Source organism: Grammomys surdaster, unplaced genomic scaffold, assembly GCF_004785775.1.
Source record: "Grammomys surdaster isolate TR1022 unplaced genomic scaffold, NIH_TR_1.0 309, whole genome shotgun sequence".
NCBI classification, from domain to species: domain Eukaryota; kingdom Metazoa; phylum Chordata; class Mammalia; order Rodentia; family Muridae; genus Grammomys; species Grammomys surdaster.
The window spans coordinates 1388190-1408865 of NW_021604728.1; the positions used below are offsets into that span (position 1 = coordinate 1388190).

The following is a 20676-nucleotide window of genomic DNA, read 5'->3' on the forward strand; positions in this document are numbered from 1 at the left end:
GCACCTGTGTGTGTGTGCACCTGTGTGTGTGCACCTGTGTGTGTGCACCTGTGTGTGTGCACCTATGTGTGTGCACCTGAGTGTGCACCTGTGTGTGTGCACCTGTACTCATAGGTGTAGACGTGCTTCAGTATGTGTTTGTATGGCCTCATGCACAGGTATGCATGTTATGAACTTATACATTACATACATACACATGTATATGCATAAGTTCATGTATTCACACATGTGTGAATGCATGCTCATGTGTAATAATGCATTCATGCACATGTGTATCTTGATATGAATGTGTGTGAATATATACACAGATATGTGCAGATATGTGTGATGGGCATGAGTGTGATTTTATGCATTTTTCAGCATGTATGAGATTACACATCTACATATACATGTGTACACACGTGTAAATGTCTGTTTATACAAGTGAGTGTGTATACACAGGCCTATCTATTTGGGTACATTTCTTATAAAAGTTTTTTTTTTGCCAGGTATTGCAGCACACATCTTTAGTTCCAGAAGGAGAATCTTTGTGAGTTTGATACCAGCATGGTTTACATGGAAAGTTCCAGGACATCCAGGGCTACATTGAGAAACCTTGTTTCAAAAAAAAAAAAACCCAATTAATTAATTAATATTCATTTTGTGTGTGGGCACACGCTTGTCAAGGTATGCATATGGAGGTCAGAGAGCAACTTGAGGGAGTTGGTTTTCTGCTTCTACCTTATAGGTCCCAGAGATCAAATTCAAATCATCAGGCCTGGCAGCAAGCACCTTCACCTGCTGAGCCATCTTACTGGTCCATTTATTTGGGCAAATCTTTTTCCACACAAATATATGCTTCCATGCGGACTTAATAGTAATTCTCCTCATAAACATGGGTATAACCATGTCATTTGGTATACCCTAATATCCCAGAATATTCACAAGAATATACACATTTATGCAGATGAGATTTTGGTGCCAGGGCACAGGATACTGGGGCACGAGATCTTGGGATAGGTCTGGGGTGCTGGGCAGAAAGCCCACCACCCCAGCGGGGCCCTGTGCAGAGGCGGTACCTCTCCGTACGTGAGGGTGTTGTTGTAGATCCTCATCTCAGGATACACGTTCTCCAGGTACCATTTAAAGCTTCGGCATTTTAACTTCTGGCGCAGGGCCAGCCTCTCAGACACATCCCCAAAGTCCACTCCCGGGTTCTACGGGACACAAGCAGGCAGGACAGGGTAAGTGTTACAGATCCATGCTATCCCGTGGTTAGATCTTTCCCTGTGTCTATCAGGGACTCTTGGGCTCCCCAGCCTTGGGCCACCAGGGCCTCATCTTAGCCTCCTCACCTAGAACTCACAGAGGCTTCTGGGTATATGTACAGACTTAGCCTGTCTACAACTGCTTTGCTTTGGGGATGAGTCCTGAGCTTTGTTCTTCCTGCTTGATCCATGTTGGGTTTGCCTGTGCTCCAGTGACACCTCATGATGGGGCCCTAGACCGCAAAGTATCAGCTGGACTCAGTTTGATTTCTGGAGGGTGGGGGTGTCAACCACAACTAAGCCCCAGACACAGAAACTTAGGGAACTACAGGGGAGAGATACACTCAAGAGACTATTATGAGTTAATACTGGGAAGGCTTAGTAGGGGATCATGGGTCCTGCAAATCCACGAATCTCCTCCCTAGCTATACCTACACAGCAGCTTTGCTGAGTTTGTGGCCCTTCAAATGAATTGTGGAACCTGAGTTGTTGTGGAGCCCAGTGTCCATTCTGGGCCCTAGGCTATCATGTACTTCCCTCCAGCTTGACTGAGTGGAGCTGGGGTAGTGAACCTCATGTGTGTGGCTCCCATGATTGGCTTTGATGTCCTATGTTCCCTTCCAATGTTAACAGAGATATAGTTGTGTATTCTCTAAATCAGCTTGTATTACAGACAACAGGATCTTTAGGTTCTGTCTCTAGTATATTAAGACTGTACATTCTAATGGGAGCCTGATCCTGGAGGCTGGAGGGAAAACCAAAATCAGACCTTGCAGGTCGTGGGTTAAGGTGGTCAGTCTCCTGCATCTCAGCAGGGTTGCAATGGATGCAGGGTGGTTCATTACAGACACTCCACGTGATTATACAAATGACAGCCATGCTGCCTCAGTGGAGGTGAGCCAGCTTAGGAGGGTGAAGAGAGACATTTACAAAGGTTAAGTAGGCCAGACATGTGAGACACATCTGTGACCCCAGCCCAAGAGGGAAAGAAAACAGACTATTGTGAGTGAAGCCAATAGCAGACTATTGCAGTGTGAGACCCCATTTAAAACAAACATATAAATACAAGAAAGCACACACGTGCCCCCCCCAAGGGGCATACAATATAAGGACTGGTTCTGATTATAGGACAAGGAGAGAAAGAGAAGTTGTTTAAAAGAGGCTGAACTAGCTGGAGAAGCTGACATGGAAACACTGGGGTGAGGCTTAGGGCATGGATGACCTTAACTTACAACCTTTGCTGGCTACATGTAGCTTGGAACAGTTACCCATAGGGAGGAGAAGGTTGTGGCCACTATGGCTGAGCCAACACAATGAGAAGAAGCCCTTTCTTATTTGAGCTAATGTGCAGGGGAGGGTGCCTGGATGTGGTCCAGTATCCCAGAATCCCTCACTCCAATTCCTTCCCTAGGGTCTACAAGCTTCCCTGTATCTGTCCACCCACCTAGTACCCGCCTTACTGTCATGGGGATATTCCATGCCATGTACACGTGGGACTTGAAGTCGTCCATCCACACCTCGGCCGCCCTCAGCGCATTACGCTTGGCGTAGTAGTCGATGTCGTTGTTATATGGCTTTTTGGTACGTTCGATGTGAGCCACTCGGGAGCAGGGGAGTACCTCCATGCTGCCACCACACTGCCATACCTGAGGGGAGAGGAATGGACCTGGTTAGAGGCCTCGGAAGCCACCAGACATGCTAGGTAACCTGACATATAATGGGAGGGCACCTGAGCCAGTGGAATCCAGACACTTTTGATTTGTTAGAGAAAGGTGTCTAAGGAGAAGTCGTGGACTACAGGCTGTATCCACAAGGGGTTGGGCATGAGACTGTCTCCCTGTTTGGATTTCCTGTCATGCCTGATTTATCTTCCATGTTGTATGACCATAGATTTGTACCCATATACCTCACTCAGTGTTCTGAGTAGGGACCTCTCTGCCCAGCTTGCCAGTCAACCTAAAGCTAATTTGGGTTGAATAAAAGGAGGTACCAGTTGCCTAACAGCAGCTGAATTGGAAACCACCACCACCCCCTTGCCCTAAGCATTTTTTGATGCCTTCTTCCCAGTGTGTGGTCCTGTTTTTGACAGCCTGTGGAAATATCAAGAGGAGAGAATCCTGTTTCCTATTATTCTCTACTTCCTAGTCAACCATGATGTCAGTGCCCACTTCATGTTCCTGACACCAAAGGCACACCGTCTCCTGTTGACAAGCCTTCTCCATCATGAGAAACGGAGCCTATACAACTGTACAAGTAAACGTCTCCTCAGGTAAGCTGTTGCTGTGGGGTATTTTAGTCACAGTGAACTGGAGATAACACATAGCCTCTGGTACCCTAAGCAAACACACATATCCAATAGAAGGTGGAGTAGTTTACTGTCTTGGCGAACAGATGACTCTGAATCCTTTCACCATCTGCTGCCCTGCAGTAGAAATGGGTTTCACACTTTGGGACCAAGCACAGGTTTCCTCCAGTCATTTCTGTTAAGCTCAGCTCTCCCCAGCTGATCTCCATGATCATCTCAAGCTGGCTAACACGTGGCTCATCCATGTTGCTTTCTGTCTGCCCAGGAGTGGGATGGTTACACAGTGTTATCTGGATGTACTTCCTCCAGCATGGAGGAAGTTAAAGTTTCCCTCATTTCTCACTAGCTGGGGACCAAGCCCTCAATACACAAACTTGTAGGGGACATTTCATTTGCAAACTGTGACACAGTAATAAAAACAAGAGAATAGCTGAGAAAATTCTAGACAGATAATGAGGATATATTCAGTTGCTAGACATAAAGTATTTTATAAAACAATGAGGTAATGGAAGCTCAAAACAGATACCACACACCCACATACATACACACGTACACATATATATACACACACATACATACACACATACACATATATAGACACACACATACATACATACACACACATATATAGACACACACATATACACACATACACATACATATATAGACACACACATACACACATACACATATACACACACATACATATACACACATACACACACATACACACATACGTACACACACATACACGCATATACACACTCACATACACATATACACACATGCATACATACACCTACACACATATACACATGTACACACAAACATATTCATACATATACGCACACATATATATAGACACATATATACACAAAACTACACATGTATATACAAAAACATACACACACACATACACACATATACACACATACATATGCAGACAAACATATATATAGACACACATGTATACACAAAACTACACATGTGTATACAAAAACATACATACATACATGCACACATACACATAAATATATACATACACAAAACCACATGTACACATGTATATAAACACTGACATACATACATACCTAACATACACATTTACATATATATAGACTCACACATATATACACAAAACCACACATGCGCATGTTTATATACAAACACACACACATACACACACACACACATATATACTACTCATACACCAACACAGGCATGCATATATATACCACACACCAAATCCACACCACACACTGACATGCATACACACCACACACACTAACACACACACAGAGTGTATGGCAGAGGCTGTTCTTGTGGCAAAGGATGGAGGAGCCTCTATTTTAAAACAGTGGAAAGGCAGTTAGTACAAGCACGCACTGCACACTGACCGAGCTCTCAGCTGGGAACTCTGTGGTGCCAACAGGAAGGTATTTAAAGGGCTGGTATCCCTCCAGAAAACACCAGGAAAAGCCCAGTTCCCAGAATGTAAGCCAGATGCAATAGGAAGGGGCTTCCCAACCTCACAGGGAGCTGATATCCCTGAGGGCAGAACAGCTCTTCAATGAGCCAGAGAAGGAGGGGCAAGCAAGCAAAGCCAGCCAGGGAGGGAAAAACATATGGTGAACACTTGCACACAGTGTTCAGACTCATTCAAAACCACAAAGCTACGTCCTCAGTGTCTATCATAGTTGCAGAAAATAAAAACGACGGTTGATCAGCCCCACATGTCACAAGAACAATGGCTTCCCTCAGGCATCACTGCCAAAGAAAATATTCCACACACCATACACATACATTCACACACATACACACAACACATTCCACACACATACACAAATACTACAATATATAAATACCATACACATATGAACATACCATACACATAAATACGTATACACATACACACATACCACACAAATACATATATGCACAAAGACCACACTATATACCATATGCATGCACATGCATAGACATATATATATCTCACATGTATGCAGACATATCACACATGATACATACTACACACATACATACACAGATGCCACACTCATCTCACATATGTACATATCACACTCACATATACATACAGATGTATAATCTATATATAATGCACATACATATACCACATGCACATACACATACATGTGCATATGTGCACATTGAAATATAACACACAGACACACAAATATCCTTCTGGGGGCAGAAAAAGGGACTAACATTTATATCAAAAGCTGTACAAATACAAGCCTCATCTGACTGGGTAACTCTATTTTCAGAGTCATATTACAAGGGGTTACTGAGCTGTTATAAGAGTAGTCAGGGGGTTGGGGATTTATTTAGCTCAGTGGTAGAGCGCTTGGCTAGCAAGCACAAGGCCCTGGGTTCGGTCCTCAGCTCTGAAGAAAAAGAAAGAAAGAAAGAAAGAAAGAAAGAAAGAAAGAAAGAAAGAAAGAAAGAAAGAAAGAAAGAAAGGAAGAGTAGTCAGACCAAGCTATCGCTTCCAGACTGGTGACACAGAGAAGCCACAAGTGCCTGCCAGGCTGGCACCATGAATCTGAGGATGTGGAAGAGGAGGAGGAACTATGGATACATGTCTGTAGCAGACATGCTGCTCCAGCGGGTCACCCCAAGGATATCTGCAGAACCACACCAAAGACACAATAACACATGACCTACTGCTTACAAGTGCACACGTATATCCACAAGCAGGCTCTCAGCGGGGGCACACCTGCCACTGACAAACTGGGCCAATTCCAATTCTATTTGAGCCAGTGTGCCTCTCCCCGGCCCCTGCCTCATCAAGCCGGTTTCATAAAGGGAAGTAAAACAGTGTTTAAGAAGATGGGCAAGCATTGCCGGGCAGTGGTGGCGCATGCCTTTAATCCCAGCACTTGGGAGGCAGAGACAGGCAGATTTCTGAGTTCGAGGCCAGCCTGGTCTACAGAGTGAGTTCCAGGACAGCCAGGGCTACAGAGAGAAACTCTGTCTTGAAAACAAAACAAAACAACAAAACAAAACAAAACAAAAAGAAGATGGGCAAGTGTTTATCAGAACCACTGTGAACACCCACAGTGTTTAATCCTTAAACAGTTCCAGAGTTAGTTCTCATAGGCTCCTCTACAATGGATTGGGAGTCAGACTGAGGTAGTTGGTGGTGCAACAGATGAGCTTGAATGTAAGTCTCAGGGAATCACTGTGCCTGTGATGCTTCCACTCGTGAGGCAGCAGATACCCTTCATCCTCTCCCCACCCCCAGGCAACGCCTGCTTCCCACAGCTGGGGCTTGTGTATGTGTGATAGCTGGCAGATGAGGATACTCAGCTTATGACTACTCTTGTCGGACACCCAGACAGCAAAGGACTCCTCCGCCCTGCCTCCCACAGACATTCTTAGTCAGGACCATAGCGGCATGGCAGCCATAGTGTGGTCCATAGGACGTGTCCAGGCTAGCCCTGCTCCTTGCATGTTAGAGTTCCCATGTAGCCAGTGCCTCTAGAGAGCTCTTGGCAGCCTGCAGCAGTTAACGTCAGAGCTGTTGGAAGCAGGCTCCTTCTAGGCCACCCACTTGCAGGGGAACAGCTGAGATACTCCAATATAAATAATGACAGTGTGGTAATGATCTCAGATCTGACACAACCCTAAGTTGATCTCTCAGCCCCGGTCACCTTGGATTGAGGTCTGATACCCTCTTGGGACTCAAATATCTTGGGAATGTCCTGTTCCCTGCCTCAGACGCACACCTTGCTCAGTTATAACTTCCTGTCTCCTTGCCTCCCTCTTTTACTAGAATTTTGCTCTCATAAGGCTCAGTGCAGAACATTTGCATCTCCCAAGTCTAAAAGCCCTTGGTGTCACCATGGTACATACAGTCAGTGACTCTGTAGCTCAGGAATGATACAGGATTCATCTAAAGTGGGCTGCAGCACTGGCTGGGGAGGGGTGAAGAGAAGGGAGCTACTTGCAGACTCCTGTGGTATGTTCTGGGGGTTACACATAACATGATTTAGCAGAGAATCATGTATCTCCTCGAGGAGCTCCCCTACCAAACAGAGAGAACTCTCCCCATGCAGTCTGCATGTCCTGTGGCCAAGCAGAAGCATTGAGGGGCTGAGGAATTTCCATGAGGAAGGCTGGCAAGATGGAGGGGCTCTAAGGCTGACACCTAAACAGAGACATGAAGGCTTCCATTCAGCAGGAGCCAGGCTGTGAGGCCAGCATGATAAGAACAGCTCAGAGGGAGAACAGGGTGTGTGTGTACCTGTTCAGGATGCTGGTTTGCAGCCACAGGTTTATGCCCTGCTCCCCATTCCCTGTTCTCACTGTCTCTGACCTGTGATTAATATGATGGCCCACACAGCCTTTCTAATCGACTCAATCCAATTAGAGGGACTCTGAGGTCTCCAGGTCAATTTTCATCCCTGTGATTGTAGACATACCAGCTGCACGTCCCCTAATGAGGAAAGTCCTGGAGCCAATTAGGGGGAAATGATTCTGCTACGTCCATTAGGTTTAATAAAGGTCAGGACAAAATCTAACGAAGTCTGCTTTGGAAAGCCAGCCGTAGAGCAGAAGCTCAGACGCTTGCTTCTGCTCTGTAAACTGCCTGCGGCTTGAGGAGCAGGACATTTGCTCCATCCTGTCCAGGAATCACCCACTGCTGGCCCAGGACCCTACCCCGTGGGGACTGGCCTTAGCCTTGGAACTGATTTTTACAAGGAAGAAAAAACTGCAAAACCCTCTTCTTTTTGTTTGTTGTTTTGTTTTGGTTCGGTTTTTCTTTCTTTTTTTTTTCTTTTTTTTTTTTTTTGGTTTTTCAAGACAGGGTTTCTCCGTGTGGCCTTGGATGTCCTGGAACTCACTCTACAGACCAGGCCGGCCTCAAACTTACAGAGATTCACCTGTGTCTGCCTCCGCAGTGCTGAGATTAAAAGTATTTGCCACCACCATCCAGCTGAGACCCTGTTCTTATTCTGTAAAGACATTTCCAGAAAGTGTGTTCTAGGGGCTGGAAGGATAACTTAGTGGTTAAGAGCGTTGTACAGGCAAGAAGACCGTGATTGAAGCTAACATCTGTGAACAGCTGATTGGTGCAAGAGGAGCTATGTCATGACTGGGATTGCAGTAATTGGTGCAAACGCCCTGGCCACACCCATTTTCTGGCTATGTAAGCAAACTGTTCATCTAGGTTTGTGAGTCACTGGGAGACTTCCTCCTTTGCTGACCCCCCCCCCCATCCCCCAGGTATGATAGCAACAGTCTGAACTGGTAACATAAAGAGAAGTCTATGGTAGTGGGCCAGCAGGGGTAGCAGCAGCAGCAGTGACAAGAGTCAAAGACAAGGGTAAAGAGACAAGGAGCAGAAACAACATGGCGGCGGAGGAGGGGGCAGAGGTAGTGAGCAAGTCAGAGCAGGTGGAGAGTGGAGACTGGAGAAAGGAAGAGAGAAGAGAGCCCTGGACAAGGAAGTACGGGCCCTGGTTGCTGGAGGAATTGCAGAGAGCTGCACAGCTTTAAAGGCTAAGGATTATGACATCCAAAGCCTGAGAGCTGTAACTCCTGTCACTCCAGGCCAAAGGGTCCCAGCACCTAAGGCTTGCTTAAGAGCTGTGTCACTAGCAGTTGTCACTCCAGCTGCTCTGAGCTGTCTGCTGCCACCATTTACTGTGGCTAGAAGCTGAGGGTCACAGAAGCTGCCAAGTACTCGGGTTACTGGTAGTTAAGACCCAGGGCAATAAGCCTCTAGCTGGAGTGTCCAGAGAAATGCAGTTCTGCCTTCTGAAGGGCCTTGAACCATAGGCATTTGGGTCAGTCAGTCCAGTATCCAGGCCTCAGGAAATATAGGGCACAGAAGGTCCTAGAAGAGCATCTCCTTTCTACTCAGAATTCCTGGGTAGAGCTGGGTGGGGCCAGCTGTTGGTAACGCTGTGAACGTTTCCCCTGTGTGTGCATTCATGCGTGCATTCCCCATGGCCTCTCAGGATGGGGTTGCATACGGTTAAATGAGCATTTCGATTATGAGGTATCACAGTCCTCCGAAGCATGGATCTCAGCCTCAGAGATCAATCACACCAGAGCCCATGAATATGTTATCTGTGACAGGACAATAGGTCCTTGAAGACACCCCAGCCATATCCAGGTTCTCACAGTGGGTGGCGGCAATGGGCCCTGGACAGGCAGAGACATCAATCATCCAGTGGCGTGGGCACTGGGACTTTTAGACTTGGAAGGTGGGTGGCTAATCTGGATTGTTGACTTGATAAGATTTAGAATCACCTCTGAGCCTGTCCGTGAGGAAGTTTTTCAGTTAACTGAGGAAGGAAGGCAGCAGCATCCCATAGGTTGGGGTCCCAGACTGAATAGAAGACAAAGCATCTGAGAGCTAATGTCCATCTCTGCATCCTGACCAGGGACACAGTGTCATCTGCTGCCTCACGCTCCTGCCACTGTGACACCTCTGCCATGATAAACTGCACTTTCAAGCTACAAGCCAAAACAGACCCTTCCTCCCTCCCTCCCTCCCTCCCTCCCTCCCTCCCTCCCTCCCTCCTTCCTTCCTTCCTTCCTTCCTTCCTCCCATAAGTTGTTTTATTGGGTATTTGGTCACAGCAATAAGAAAAGTGACCAAGACAGGAGGCCTGTGCAGAGTCCAGGGACACAGTATGGAAGTCCACCAAGACCGCAAAACCTGGGCATGGCTGCTGCTGTCACCATAGACGGCAAAGGCCCAGCTCTTCTGAGCCATCATGGAGATAGGCTTCATACCTGGTTACCTCTGCTCATTCCTGACTTCCATTGTCTTTATTTCCAAGTACCCAGTAGCAGCTTTCTCTCTTAAAAAGCTACTTTTATGATGTCTACCTACTTTAGGATTGAGAAATATCTGGAAGACCCTGACTCTCACCCAACAGCCGCTAACCATTCCGGTCCTGTCTCAGCCACAGGCATCCTGTGATGTGCCAGCCAGCAGGGATGTCTTACTACCACTGTCATCCCCACTGTCTTGCCATCTCTAGCATGGGTCTGTCCTAACCTCTTGTTTGCTTCCAGATCATCTGGGCACTATGAGTGAGAGGTGTGATGGAGCTGCCCAAATTCCAGTGCGCCCTGGATCTCTCTGCTCGAGAATCCTCTTTGTCTACACACATGTGTTGGCCCAGTGATCATCTCAGGGTCATTGCAGGGAGCAGGAACATATCCTAAAGGGTCAGATAGATCTACATTGATCTGAGCAAAACAGCTTCCACGATCGATACTGACTGCACAGATGCCTGTTCCCTGGCGATTTCTGGACTCACTCTCCAAGGAGGAGCCATTTTTCATCAATTATTCTTTAATACTAGAGACATGTTTAGAGAACACTCACATTCAGGAAGACTAGAGATGGCTCCTGTAGATTCTCTAAAATGAAGTACCTCAGCAGGGGGCTGCCCCCACAGTTAAAGGGACCTGGAGCCACACAGGTGTTCAATGGAAGCAAATTGGATACCTTGAGGGGAGGGCAGCTCACCTTGATTCCTCTCCATGGGCCAGGCCTGTTGCTTAGCTCCCAAATACTGTTTGGGCTCCTGGTTTGGGGTTCCTTCCAGGACTCTGGGTCTCTGGATAAGTAGAGTTCCTCCCTACAGAGCCCTCTGGTATTCAGACTCCAATCTTTAACAATGAAAACAGAGGGTCCTGGGCTCAGCCTTCCAAGCCTCTGGGGTTAGACAGGAAAGCAGAGCTTCTTGGCAGTGGGCTGGCTCAGAGGAATGCTGGCTTTCCTCCTGCCCATCCCCTCAGGGTTGTATAAGTATGCTGTGTCAGCCTGTCCCTCCCTCCCTTCCTTCTCTGGTTTATTTTATCTTGCTGAAACTGTCTGCTTCCATGCAGCCTCCCCTAAATGCAGTCAGAAATAAAAATAGAATATACACATTAGGCTCACTTGTGTGCTTCACACATGACTGGAGTGAGTGACATGCAGTCTTGCAGCTTGGGAGCCTGTGATTGCTCCCTCTTCAATTCTGTGTGCAGATCTCTTTACCTCTAGGTGGAGCCACACTCTTGTCTCTTCCCTTAATGGTTAATCTAGTGGGGAAGGTCAGGACTACCCCTAGGGAGGTGGGTTCACCTTAAGATAATGTACTTTCCTGATGTAGGAAAAACTCAAAGCAGTAGAATTGAAATTACAAAGGATTTTTGGGCCTTGTAGACATAAAATCACAAAGAGTAGAATCTTAGTTAAGGTGTGCTGCTTCCTAAATACACTAAAAATAAGTAACTAGGCCTGTTAAACAAATTTACAATACCAGAGTGTAAATGTTTGTTCATCAGAGTTGACCAGCCATTAGACTCATTCCCAAAGAACATGCCTCTGACGTGCTTAAGGGGGCAGTACAGGGCCATAGCCAGTGTTAAGTCCTGGTCTGACATAAAGCCCCAGTTCCTTTCTGGGGAAAAGCATAATTGTGCCAGATGGGAAAGACAACCCCAGGTAACAACTATTTGAAAAAAACAACACAGATTGACTTAAGAAATTATTCTGGTGACATCTTTGCTGTGGAGAATCTCCCATCTGCTCAAGTGGTCAGACTTGTAGTCGCCTGTCTCTGTTTAAATTGTTTCAAGAATAACCTGGGGCTGGGACCTAAAAGAAATTTAAGGATAACCGTAACATGCATGAGCCAAAGTTTTACTTAGATTTTACCAACTTAGTAAAATCTATTAGTGGCCATGTTGTATTTGGCCATTAGCCCCGGTTAGCCATGTGCTTTTTGGTAAAAAGCCTTTCCTTTATCTCTAAGTATGCAGAGACATTTCTCAATGAAAAGGGCTATTATTTCTATAACATCCCTTCCCAGAATTCCCTATGAACCATGAGTTCTGCCGGGTCTGCCCACCTTTGTGCATTCTGACTCAGAAAGATTCAACAATTCCCTTTCTTCTTTTTATCTGGGATGCCAGTCAGAGCCTAACTATGCATTTCAACTCCCTAATGCAGGCTTAGGGCTTCCTTCCCCATGGTCTGGCTGCCTGCCATCATACTGCTGACCACTTTGGATGCTTAACTTCTCTACTCTCTTCCTCCGACCGACTGTGAAGTTCACAGCTTACCTGTCCTTGGGTTTTCCTGTAAACTCTAAATCGACCTGAAGCTTTCCTCCGAGTCTGCTCTTTGTCCCCCAGGAAGTCAGAGCCTAGCACAGGTCTGCCATACACAGCCTCTGTTCCTCAGCCCTGACCACCAGCTTCCAAATCCAACCTGACTTTTTTTTTTTTCCTTTTTGAGAACAAAACAAAGCACTGAACAACTGTTCTCTCCACGAAGTACTCGGAACACGGATGGAGCAACTGAGGCTTGGGGAAGGCTGCGGTGAGTTCTTTCCCAGTGACGGGGCTTCATAGATGCTGAACTTGGAAGGGACTTCAGGATCTGTGGCATGCACTCAAAGTCAGCCCCACACCCCTGAGAGACCTCTGCCCTTCCAGATGCCCAAAACCAATATGGCGGGGAAGCTGCTTTCCATTCTCCCCTCCATCACCCACCACTGAAAATGGCTGGCCTCTTTCAGGATAGCTCAGAGTCTGAGGAGCAAGCCCACTCCCCATCACTACCTCCTCAATAATTCTTCTTCTTCCTCTTCTTCCTCTTCCTCTTCTTCTTCTTCTCCTTCTCCTTCTTCCCCACACCCCCTCCTCAATTCTTCTTTTAGCTATGTCTTGTCCTCTCTGTGTAGCCTCTCCCATCCCACAAGTCAGAGGCATCCTGGAAGAAGGCATCAAGAGCTGTGGAGTCTGGTGCTTGTCCTGCTATACCAATTAGGTGAGTACCTTCCCATCTCTGAGGTACGGCCACACAAACCTTAGGAGTGTCTCAGCCTGCCCCAGAGCCTTGCACTGGTCAGTAAATTGCCTGCTATATCTTGCCTTGCTGCCCAGGCTCCTGTGGCTCACTAGAATGTTTCACTAAATTTCTCTGTTGCAATCAATGCTCCTGCCTCAGCCCCTCCCTGCTTCATTTCCTACTCCATCTTCCCCTCTGAAGAACACACTTAGTTTTCTCTAATCATCACCTTCCCTAGAAGCCAGGAGAGGGAAAAACAGGGCATCCTCTCCTTTTCCCTCTGTAGTCATAAAACCTAGCTATGAGGTGACCAGTACATCTGTTATGGATGGATGGCTCCAAGAGGCCCAACAGCCTAGGGATACAGAGGCAAAACCTCAGGGCAAGCCTCTGCCCACGTCTGTCTCACAGGGGTTGTGTAAGAGCTCATGGCTGCTTGATCTCTATCCCACAACCTCTCTGCCTGAGGTCACAGTCTACCCTGTGTGTGCCCCCCCTCTCCACCCCTTCCACCCCCTGCCAGTTCTGCCTGTCACCTCCACCACAGGCTGTTCCAATGCTTCCCCTTAAGGGGGCATCTGTGCCTTCTATGGATACTCTTCCTTTCCCTGTAACCAAGGTGGTAGGTGCGTTGAGCTATATTCAGTTAGCTGGAGGACCAATTCCCCCCACCCCCAACGTGTCCACCTGGGCTGAGCTTCGCTTAAAAAGTGCTAGCGAGGACTCCCACTGGGCCTTTGTCTTGGCTGGGCTAACGCAGTCTTCCAAGCAGCTTGAGCCCTAAGGCCCACCCTTGTAGACAGTCTTGGCTCCCCAGAGCATGCCAGCCGTGTGCCCACTCACCCGCATCCCCAGCTCAATGTTCTCTGCACCGTACACCTCCATGCCTGGGTCCAGCAGGCCAATGTCCCCGAAGTACTCCCGGTCCACCACAAACGAGCAGCCAATCATGGCAGGTGTCCTGGGGAAGGAGAGATACAGAATGAGGCTGTCACCAGGGTCTGGCCCGGAGCCTTATCTGTGTGTGAGACCACAACCTCTTTGCCCCTTCAGTATCCCCGTGCTACTTGTTCCTACTGACATCAATGTGTCTTGGGTATTGTTAGACTTCGGCGCACAGCTTGGAACAGACAACACCAGACCAAACGGTTCTAAAGAAGAGGGGGTTTATTCAGGGCAGAGGGCAAAGGTGGGGAGAGAAACAGGAGAAGATGGTGAAGAAAGAAGAGAGAAGTGGAGGCCGGCCATGACCACGTGGAGAGAGGGGGAAGGGAAGGGGTCAAGGGCAAGGGGACAGAGAGAAGCTAGAGGCAAGAGAGTAAGAGAGTAAGAGAGAGAGGAGGAGGCAAGCAGCTCCTTTTATAGTGGGCACGCCTACCTAGCTGTTGCCAGGTAACTATGGGGAGGAGCATACTGGGTGTTGCCAGATAACTATGGAGGTGGAGTTTAGACGGAATACTAACAGGTAGAGTGGGAAGCCGTTTCCCCAGCTGCCATGGACCTGTCCTTGAATGTCTTAGGCTCTGGCAGAACAGTACAGACCAGAGTCTAAGAGCTTGGCTTGGGTTGTGTGACTCCAGCAGACGCTCCACAGGTCACACCTAGTCTTCTTCCTTCAGCTGCGTGTCTTGTTGGTGTGTACGGATTCAGGGCTACACGACACAGTTGTGTAAGTGTATGCTACTCAGCTCCATGAACCTTTACTGATATCAGTCTGAGTGACAAGCTCTGAAGTTCCGGAGTACACAGCTATGCAGCTGCAGTGAACAGACTGCCAGCTGCCATGTAATATTTCAGTTTGAACACACACACACTTAAAAATGGCAGCAAAAAGCCTTTCAGTGTTTTGTTGAAGCCATGAGTGGATACACTCATTATCTAGGTACCAAAAAATGCATCAGTGTCAGCCAGGCAATGGCAGTGCACTTTAATCCCAGAAGTACTTGGAAGGCAGAGGCAGGTAGATCTCTGAGTTCAAGGCCAGCCTGGGTTTACACAGAGAAACTCTACTTCAAAAACAAAAACAAAAAACAAGCAAAAAACCAAAACCAAAACAAACAACACATCGATGTGCATATACCCCCAGGAAACAGTCCTTGGAGAAGCAAGATCAATAAAGGGCCAGGTGGGGGTGGAGAGTAGTGTCCACTATCTTGATGACTCTTTGCGTGTGTGGGTGTATTGGTACAGGGTGGAGTGTGCTGAGCCTGCCAGGCAGGATGAAAAAGACTGAAAAGATGGAGAAAATGCAGTGATCTTTTGTATGCCACATAACATACTCTGGCCTTCTAGGCTTTGTATAAAAGGCTTTGCCTCAGAACAAAGGCATCCCTCAGCACCGGGACCTTAGTGTCTCCCAGGCCACGGCACCTGATTCTAAACCCAGTGTAGGATGCTCATGCCTTCTGCAGCCCTGAATCTTTCCAATAAAAAGAATGAAAAGACGTTGGTGTGCGTCAAATTTAACAGAAACATCCTGTTCTTGTTGACTGAAAGAGCGGTGGTGAACACAGTAGTATTAAAAAACAGTTGTCCTTTTATTTGTTATAAGATTTTTTTTTGTTGCTGTTCACAAAGCTCACAGTAACAAGATTTTAATAGCACCTTTGAATTTTAACAGCAAGTACTCAATTTAATAGCAAGTACTCGATTGGTTATGGTCTGATCCCAAAGTCCAACAGGTACGTCTCTCATCTTCTTAACAACAGTAACAATCCCAGGATGATTTCTGATGAAGAGAGGTGCCAAATTCCCCACCGAGGCCATTATAGCCAGTAATGACTTTTTATTATTGCTTGGCTCCAAAATAAACTCAGGAGGCCACAGCGTATGAGTCAGATGCGCTGATTTTATTTGTTTGAGGAATTCTTGCTGTGATTACAGAAGAGCAGAACCAAGCGACCTCTCGGATGAGGTCTTCTCAGGCTGGGGGATGTATCCTGATCATTGTAGGGGTGCATTCAGAGGACACTGAGACACAGCAACAGGTCCCCCAGGGAGACAAGAGACCTGCTTGTCCCAGTACCAGATCATTTGCCTCTAACCCCGTCTTCTGGGCCTGTAAGATCCACTAGAACCTGGATGTTTCTGTTGTAGCATAAAAAGTGGGTCAACCCAAATGGTCTCTGCAGTTGATTGATAAACAAACAATGGTCTTTGCACAGCAGACTATTATTTGGCTATTACAGACTTGTATCAGGCCACCAACAGTCAAGCCATGTCAAGGAATGGCCGGGGAGAAACTGGCTTTTGATGGGCACATTTGGGCCCTGGTTCTCAGGCTCCCACACCTTTCCACACTTCCGTCCACCATGTTTCTCTTCTATTTCTGGTAGTATTATTATTTGTGTAAAACTTGACTCCAATATCCTATTCCAGTTACATATCTGGAGAGTGCAGAGGTGATTCTGGGGACCCACTGGAGCCATGGTGTGACAATGAGTCAGAAGCAATTCCATGGATACCTGACTTGCAGACGCTGCGGCTCTGTGTGGAGATCTCAAGCAGTCAGTTCAGAACCAGTGTTCAAAACTGGGAAATTTCTGTTATTTCTCATTCCCAACATAGCCTGTTGAATGACCTCTAGTTTTTCATGGAAGGCTATAGAGGATAGGCATGGTGGCGTTTGAGTGTGTGGGGAAGGTGCTTTCTCCTTAGGAACTGGTCAGATTTTTTTTTTTTTAGCTTGAAAATAATTTTTATTAGAGTTTTACAAAATAAACCACAGGGCAGACAAATGCCCTTAATCCCAGCATTGAGGAAGCAGAAGTAGGTGGATCTCTGTGAGATCCATGCCAAGTTCCAGGCCAGCCAGAGTTGCCTCAAAAGGGTGAGGAGGAGCAGGAGGAGGAGCAGGAGGAGGAGCAGGAGGAGGAGCAGGAGGTGGAGGTATAAGGGAGGAGGAGGAAGGTAAGGGAAGAGGGAGGAGGAAGAGGTAGAGGGGAGAAGAGGGAAGGGGAAGGGAAGAGGAGGGGAGGGGAGGAGGGAGGAGGGAGGAGGGGGAAGGGGAGGAGGGGGAAGGGAGAAGGGGATGGGGTGCGGAAACCATGCCCCTTTGCCATTTGAGTTAAAGCAGCATGACAGAGAAGCAGCCATGTGGTGGGGAAGACTTCAGAGGAAAGATCTAAAAAGCCCAAAGAGAGGGAGGGCACACCTAGGCTTAGGCCATTATCAGAAAGAGAGAGACAGAAAAACGTTATACCTTTCTAAGTCCCTACTCAGAAAGGTGGGCAGACCTGTTAGAGTTCTGTTAAGACTGCATCAGGAGCAGGCTTTACAGGAAGGGAAAACACATTATCTCATTAAAGGTTAATTATTCCTCCTCTCTCTTTAGCATGGTGTTAGGTGAATCTGCCTTCCTGAAGGGTGGTCCCTTTAGCCAGGTGACTGACCGGCCCACCTGGCTTAATTAAGGAAGGAGATCACAGCATGTTTCCACCCACAGGCAGATTCTATTCTGCCGGTCACACTTTGGAGGAATCTGCATAGATCTTCTCTTGTGAGAGAAATCAACCTTGGTCAGGAGCAATACTCAGTTCAGATCCTCAGCTGTGAGAAGCCACACTTGACCAGGAACAGCCACGGCTCCTGACAACAGAGTAAATGCTGTCTGATCGGGCTCTGTCTTAGATTTCTGATCTGCCGAAGTGAGCCGGATTCCGCCGTTACTCCAGATACTACTGTAGAGTGGGTGAGGTGACAAGAGAGGGTTCTCCCTCCTCTGTTGCTCCTGCTATAGCACTGTGAGGAAGGTGAGACCTGACCCAACTGTCACTCACACCCCAGAGTGAGGGAGGAGAGGGCTGACAGGATCCTTCCCTGTTGCTCCTGCTCTGACACTGTGAGGGAGGAAACCTCTGACAGGATTCTCTCCCACACTTCCTCATCTTCTAGAGTGAGGGAGGCAGTGTCTGACTGGATTCCTTGTTTCTCCTCATGTGCCAGAGGGAGGGAGGCAAGAATGAATTCCCCATCCTCGTTGCTTCTTGTACTCCAGAGTTTAGGGAGATGAAGCCTGACTGGATTTTCCCTTGGACAATAATATCAAGACAAGTGACACACACCAGATGTATCAGACCACCTCCAACGGCAAATCCATGAGGGAGAGGATGTCTGTCAGGATCCTCTCCTCTGTGACTTCCCATCCTCCAGGATAAGGGAAGCCTTGTCTGGCAGGACTCACCGGGTCAAAACACTTGGCTTGTTTCTACAGTGAGCATTTTTAAAATTGTCATTGCAAGTGCTTGAAAATAAGCCGCTGTGTGGGCTGTGTGTTCACTCATTTTGAAAAACCTGCAAGGAATAGGATGTCCAGATGATGCAGGAACTTCTTGGGTCTTCACAGGAGACAGCAGTTCTCCAAAGTGTCTTCTGCCAGCCAGGCACGAGCTTCTATGTGCTCCCTGCTCCCCTTAAAGTATTACCTGTCTTCATTTTAGGCACCCGCATGGGTATGTGGTAGTGTCTCTGCGTCTTTTCGGCTGGGGTTTCTTTCCATCATCTTTCCAGTGGTTAGCTGTATGCCTTTTTTTTTTTTTTAATGTGATATCTGTTAAGTCAGCCCCATTAGTTAGCTGGGTTTTGGCAGCAGGGTTAACAGCTCCAGGTGGTTCTAATAAAGGGGTCTGGGAATCAGCATCCTACAGGACTCAATCAAGCCGTCAAGCTTTGTTCCCCACTGTCTCTCACGCATCCGGAGCCTGGCATAAACTGTGGGAGATGTTTCCCATTGGGCCTCGGACTTCTTCTGATTTCTAAAATGTCACACACGAAGCATTTATCTTGCTACTAATTGGGATCATGAAATGAATCTCGAATGAAGAAAAATAACCTTCAGACTGTCACTCTCTGCTTCAGTGAGCCCCTTGGGACCCATCTGTGGGCCTGTGCTTTGGTAAGCTCCACGCAATAGCCTGGCTGCAAAGCACAGAGCTGAGAGCCCTGCCTAGGAAATCGCCACAGCCCAGGCAACTCCAAGACTCTTGGAAAACGACCTTGTGGAGCTAAGAGGTTTGAGGAGATGTCACTTTGCCAGCTCTGGAAGCTCCTTGGTCTTAGCATTGTAAAACTATCTCCTCTGAGGTGACGACTTTGTTTCGTTTTGCCTCCCCCCACCCCCCTCCAGCCACCCTTCAGTGCCAAATGATGTCTTCTCACAATGCTGAGATATGGATTTACTACCGATAGCTCTTTGCCAGTTGAGAGGAGACGAGCGAAGCATTTCAATGAACTAGTCCTTCAGTCTGCAGGGTCAAGCTGTGTACCAGTCTGGGAGGCCTCAGGAGACCCTCCTACAGGAGCGGCTGGTCCAAGGGATCGCGGTTGCTTGCAGCACTCCAGCTAGAAAGTGTCATTTTTACCAGGAGGCAAGGAGGTCATCCCACCAAGTCCCACAGCCCTGTGGAGAGATAGGGCAAAGTGCACAACAGGTGCACGACAGCGTCCTGGGCCCAGCAGGACCTGGAGATGTTCACTCATTCCAAAGACAGTTCTGGAACCCAGGTGGGTCCCCAGGAGAAAACGGGGCAAGCCACCAGATGTGAAGGCACAGATTTCCCGGGGGGGCTCATCAGGTGGTGTGGTAGGAGGTGGGAGTTACCCAAGGAAGGCAGGTGAAAGAAAACTGGTTAGGGCGGTGGGGGGGAGGAACGTCAAAACCAGCAGGATGACACGTAGCAGCAGGGTCTCCAATAAACATGCTCCCATGGCCCCTGTTGGGCAGAGCCCATAATTCTTTTGGATGAATGGGGCTCCCAGATCTCATGAAATGGTAGGACTTCCTCTCCTCAAGTCTAAAGAATCAATTCAAACTAAAAGAAAATGCTCCACGGAGTAACGTGAGGTCCACATCACTAGGAACACAGTCCACAGACGTAGGCTGTCCTCTTTGACCATATCAGGGCTTCCCCGTGGCTACCTCCTCTGTTCTCCACTGCCATCTGCTTTTCTGTGTCTCTCTGTCTCTATCTCTCCCCTCTCTGTCTCTCTCAGTCTCTTTCCTCTTTGTCTCTCTCTTTCCTCACAGTCTCTGTCTCTCTATCTCTCTGACTCTATCTGTCTCTGTCTGTGCTTTTATGTCTCTGACCTTCACTCTGTCTCTCAGACTTTGTCTCCCTCAGTTGCCGTCTCTCAGTTTGTCTTGTTTTTCTGCTTCTGTCTCATTCTTTGTCACTCAGCCTGTCTCTCTGTCTCTGCCTCTGCCTCTCCACTGCTGTCTCTTCTAGTCTTTCTTGCTCTCTCTCCCTCTTTTCCTCTCTCTGCCTCTCCTCAAGATCACACAGCCAGACCACAATCTA

At 47.6% G+C, this 20676-nt stretch overlaps 1 protein-coding gene across 2 annotated transcripts in view; it reads right to left on the reverse strand.

Moving 5' to 3' along the window:
- Nucleotides 1–20676, reverse strand: part of Galnt9 (polypeptide N-acetylgalactosaminyltransferase 9) — an 80119-nt gene that overhangs the window by 4897 nt on the left and 54546 nt on the right. The window contains exons 6-8 of one of the 2 annotated variants that reach the window (XM_028777392.1): nucleotides 14225–14342; nucleotides 2708–2893; nucleotides 1059–1196 (exon numbers count right to left, since the gene is read on the reverse strand). In XM_028777392.1, coding sequence (XP_028633225.1) covers nucleotides 1059–1196; nucleotides 2708–2893; nucleotides 14225–14342 — 442 coding nt within the window. Of the gene's footprint in view, nucleotides 1–1058; nucleotides 1197–2707; nucleotides 2894–13399; nucleotides 13496–14224; nucleotides 14343–20676 lie in introns of those variants that run through there. The other variant, XM_028777393.1, reaches the window with a different exon arrangement.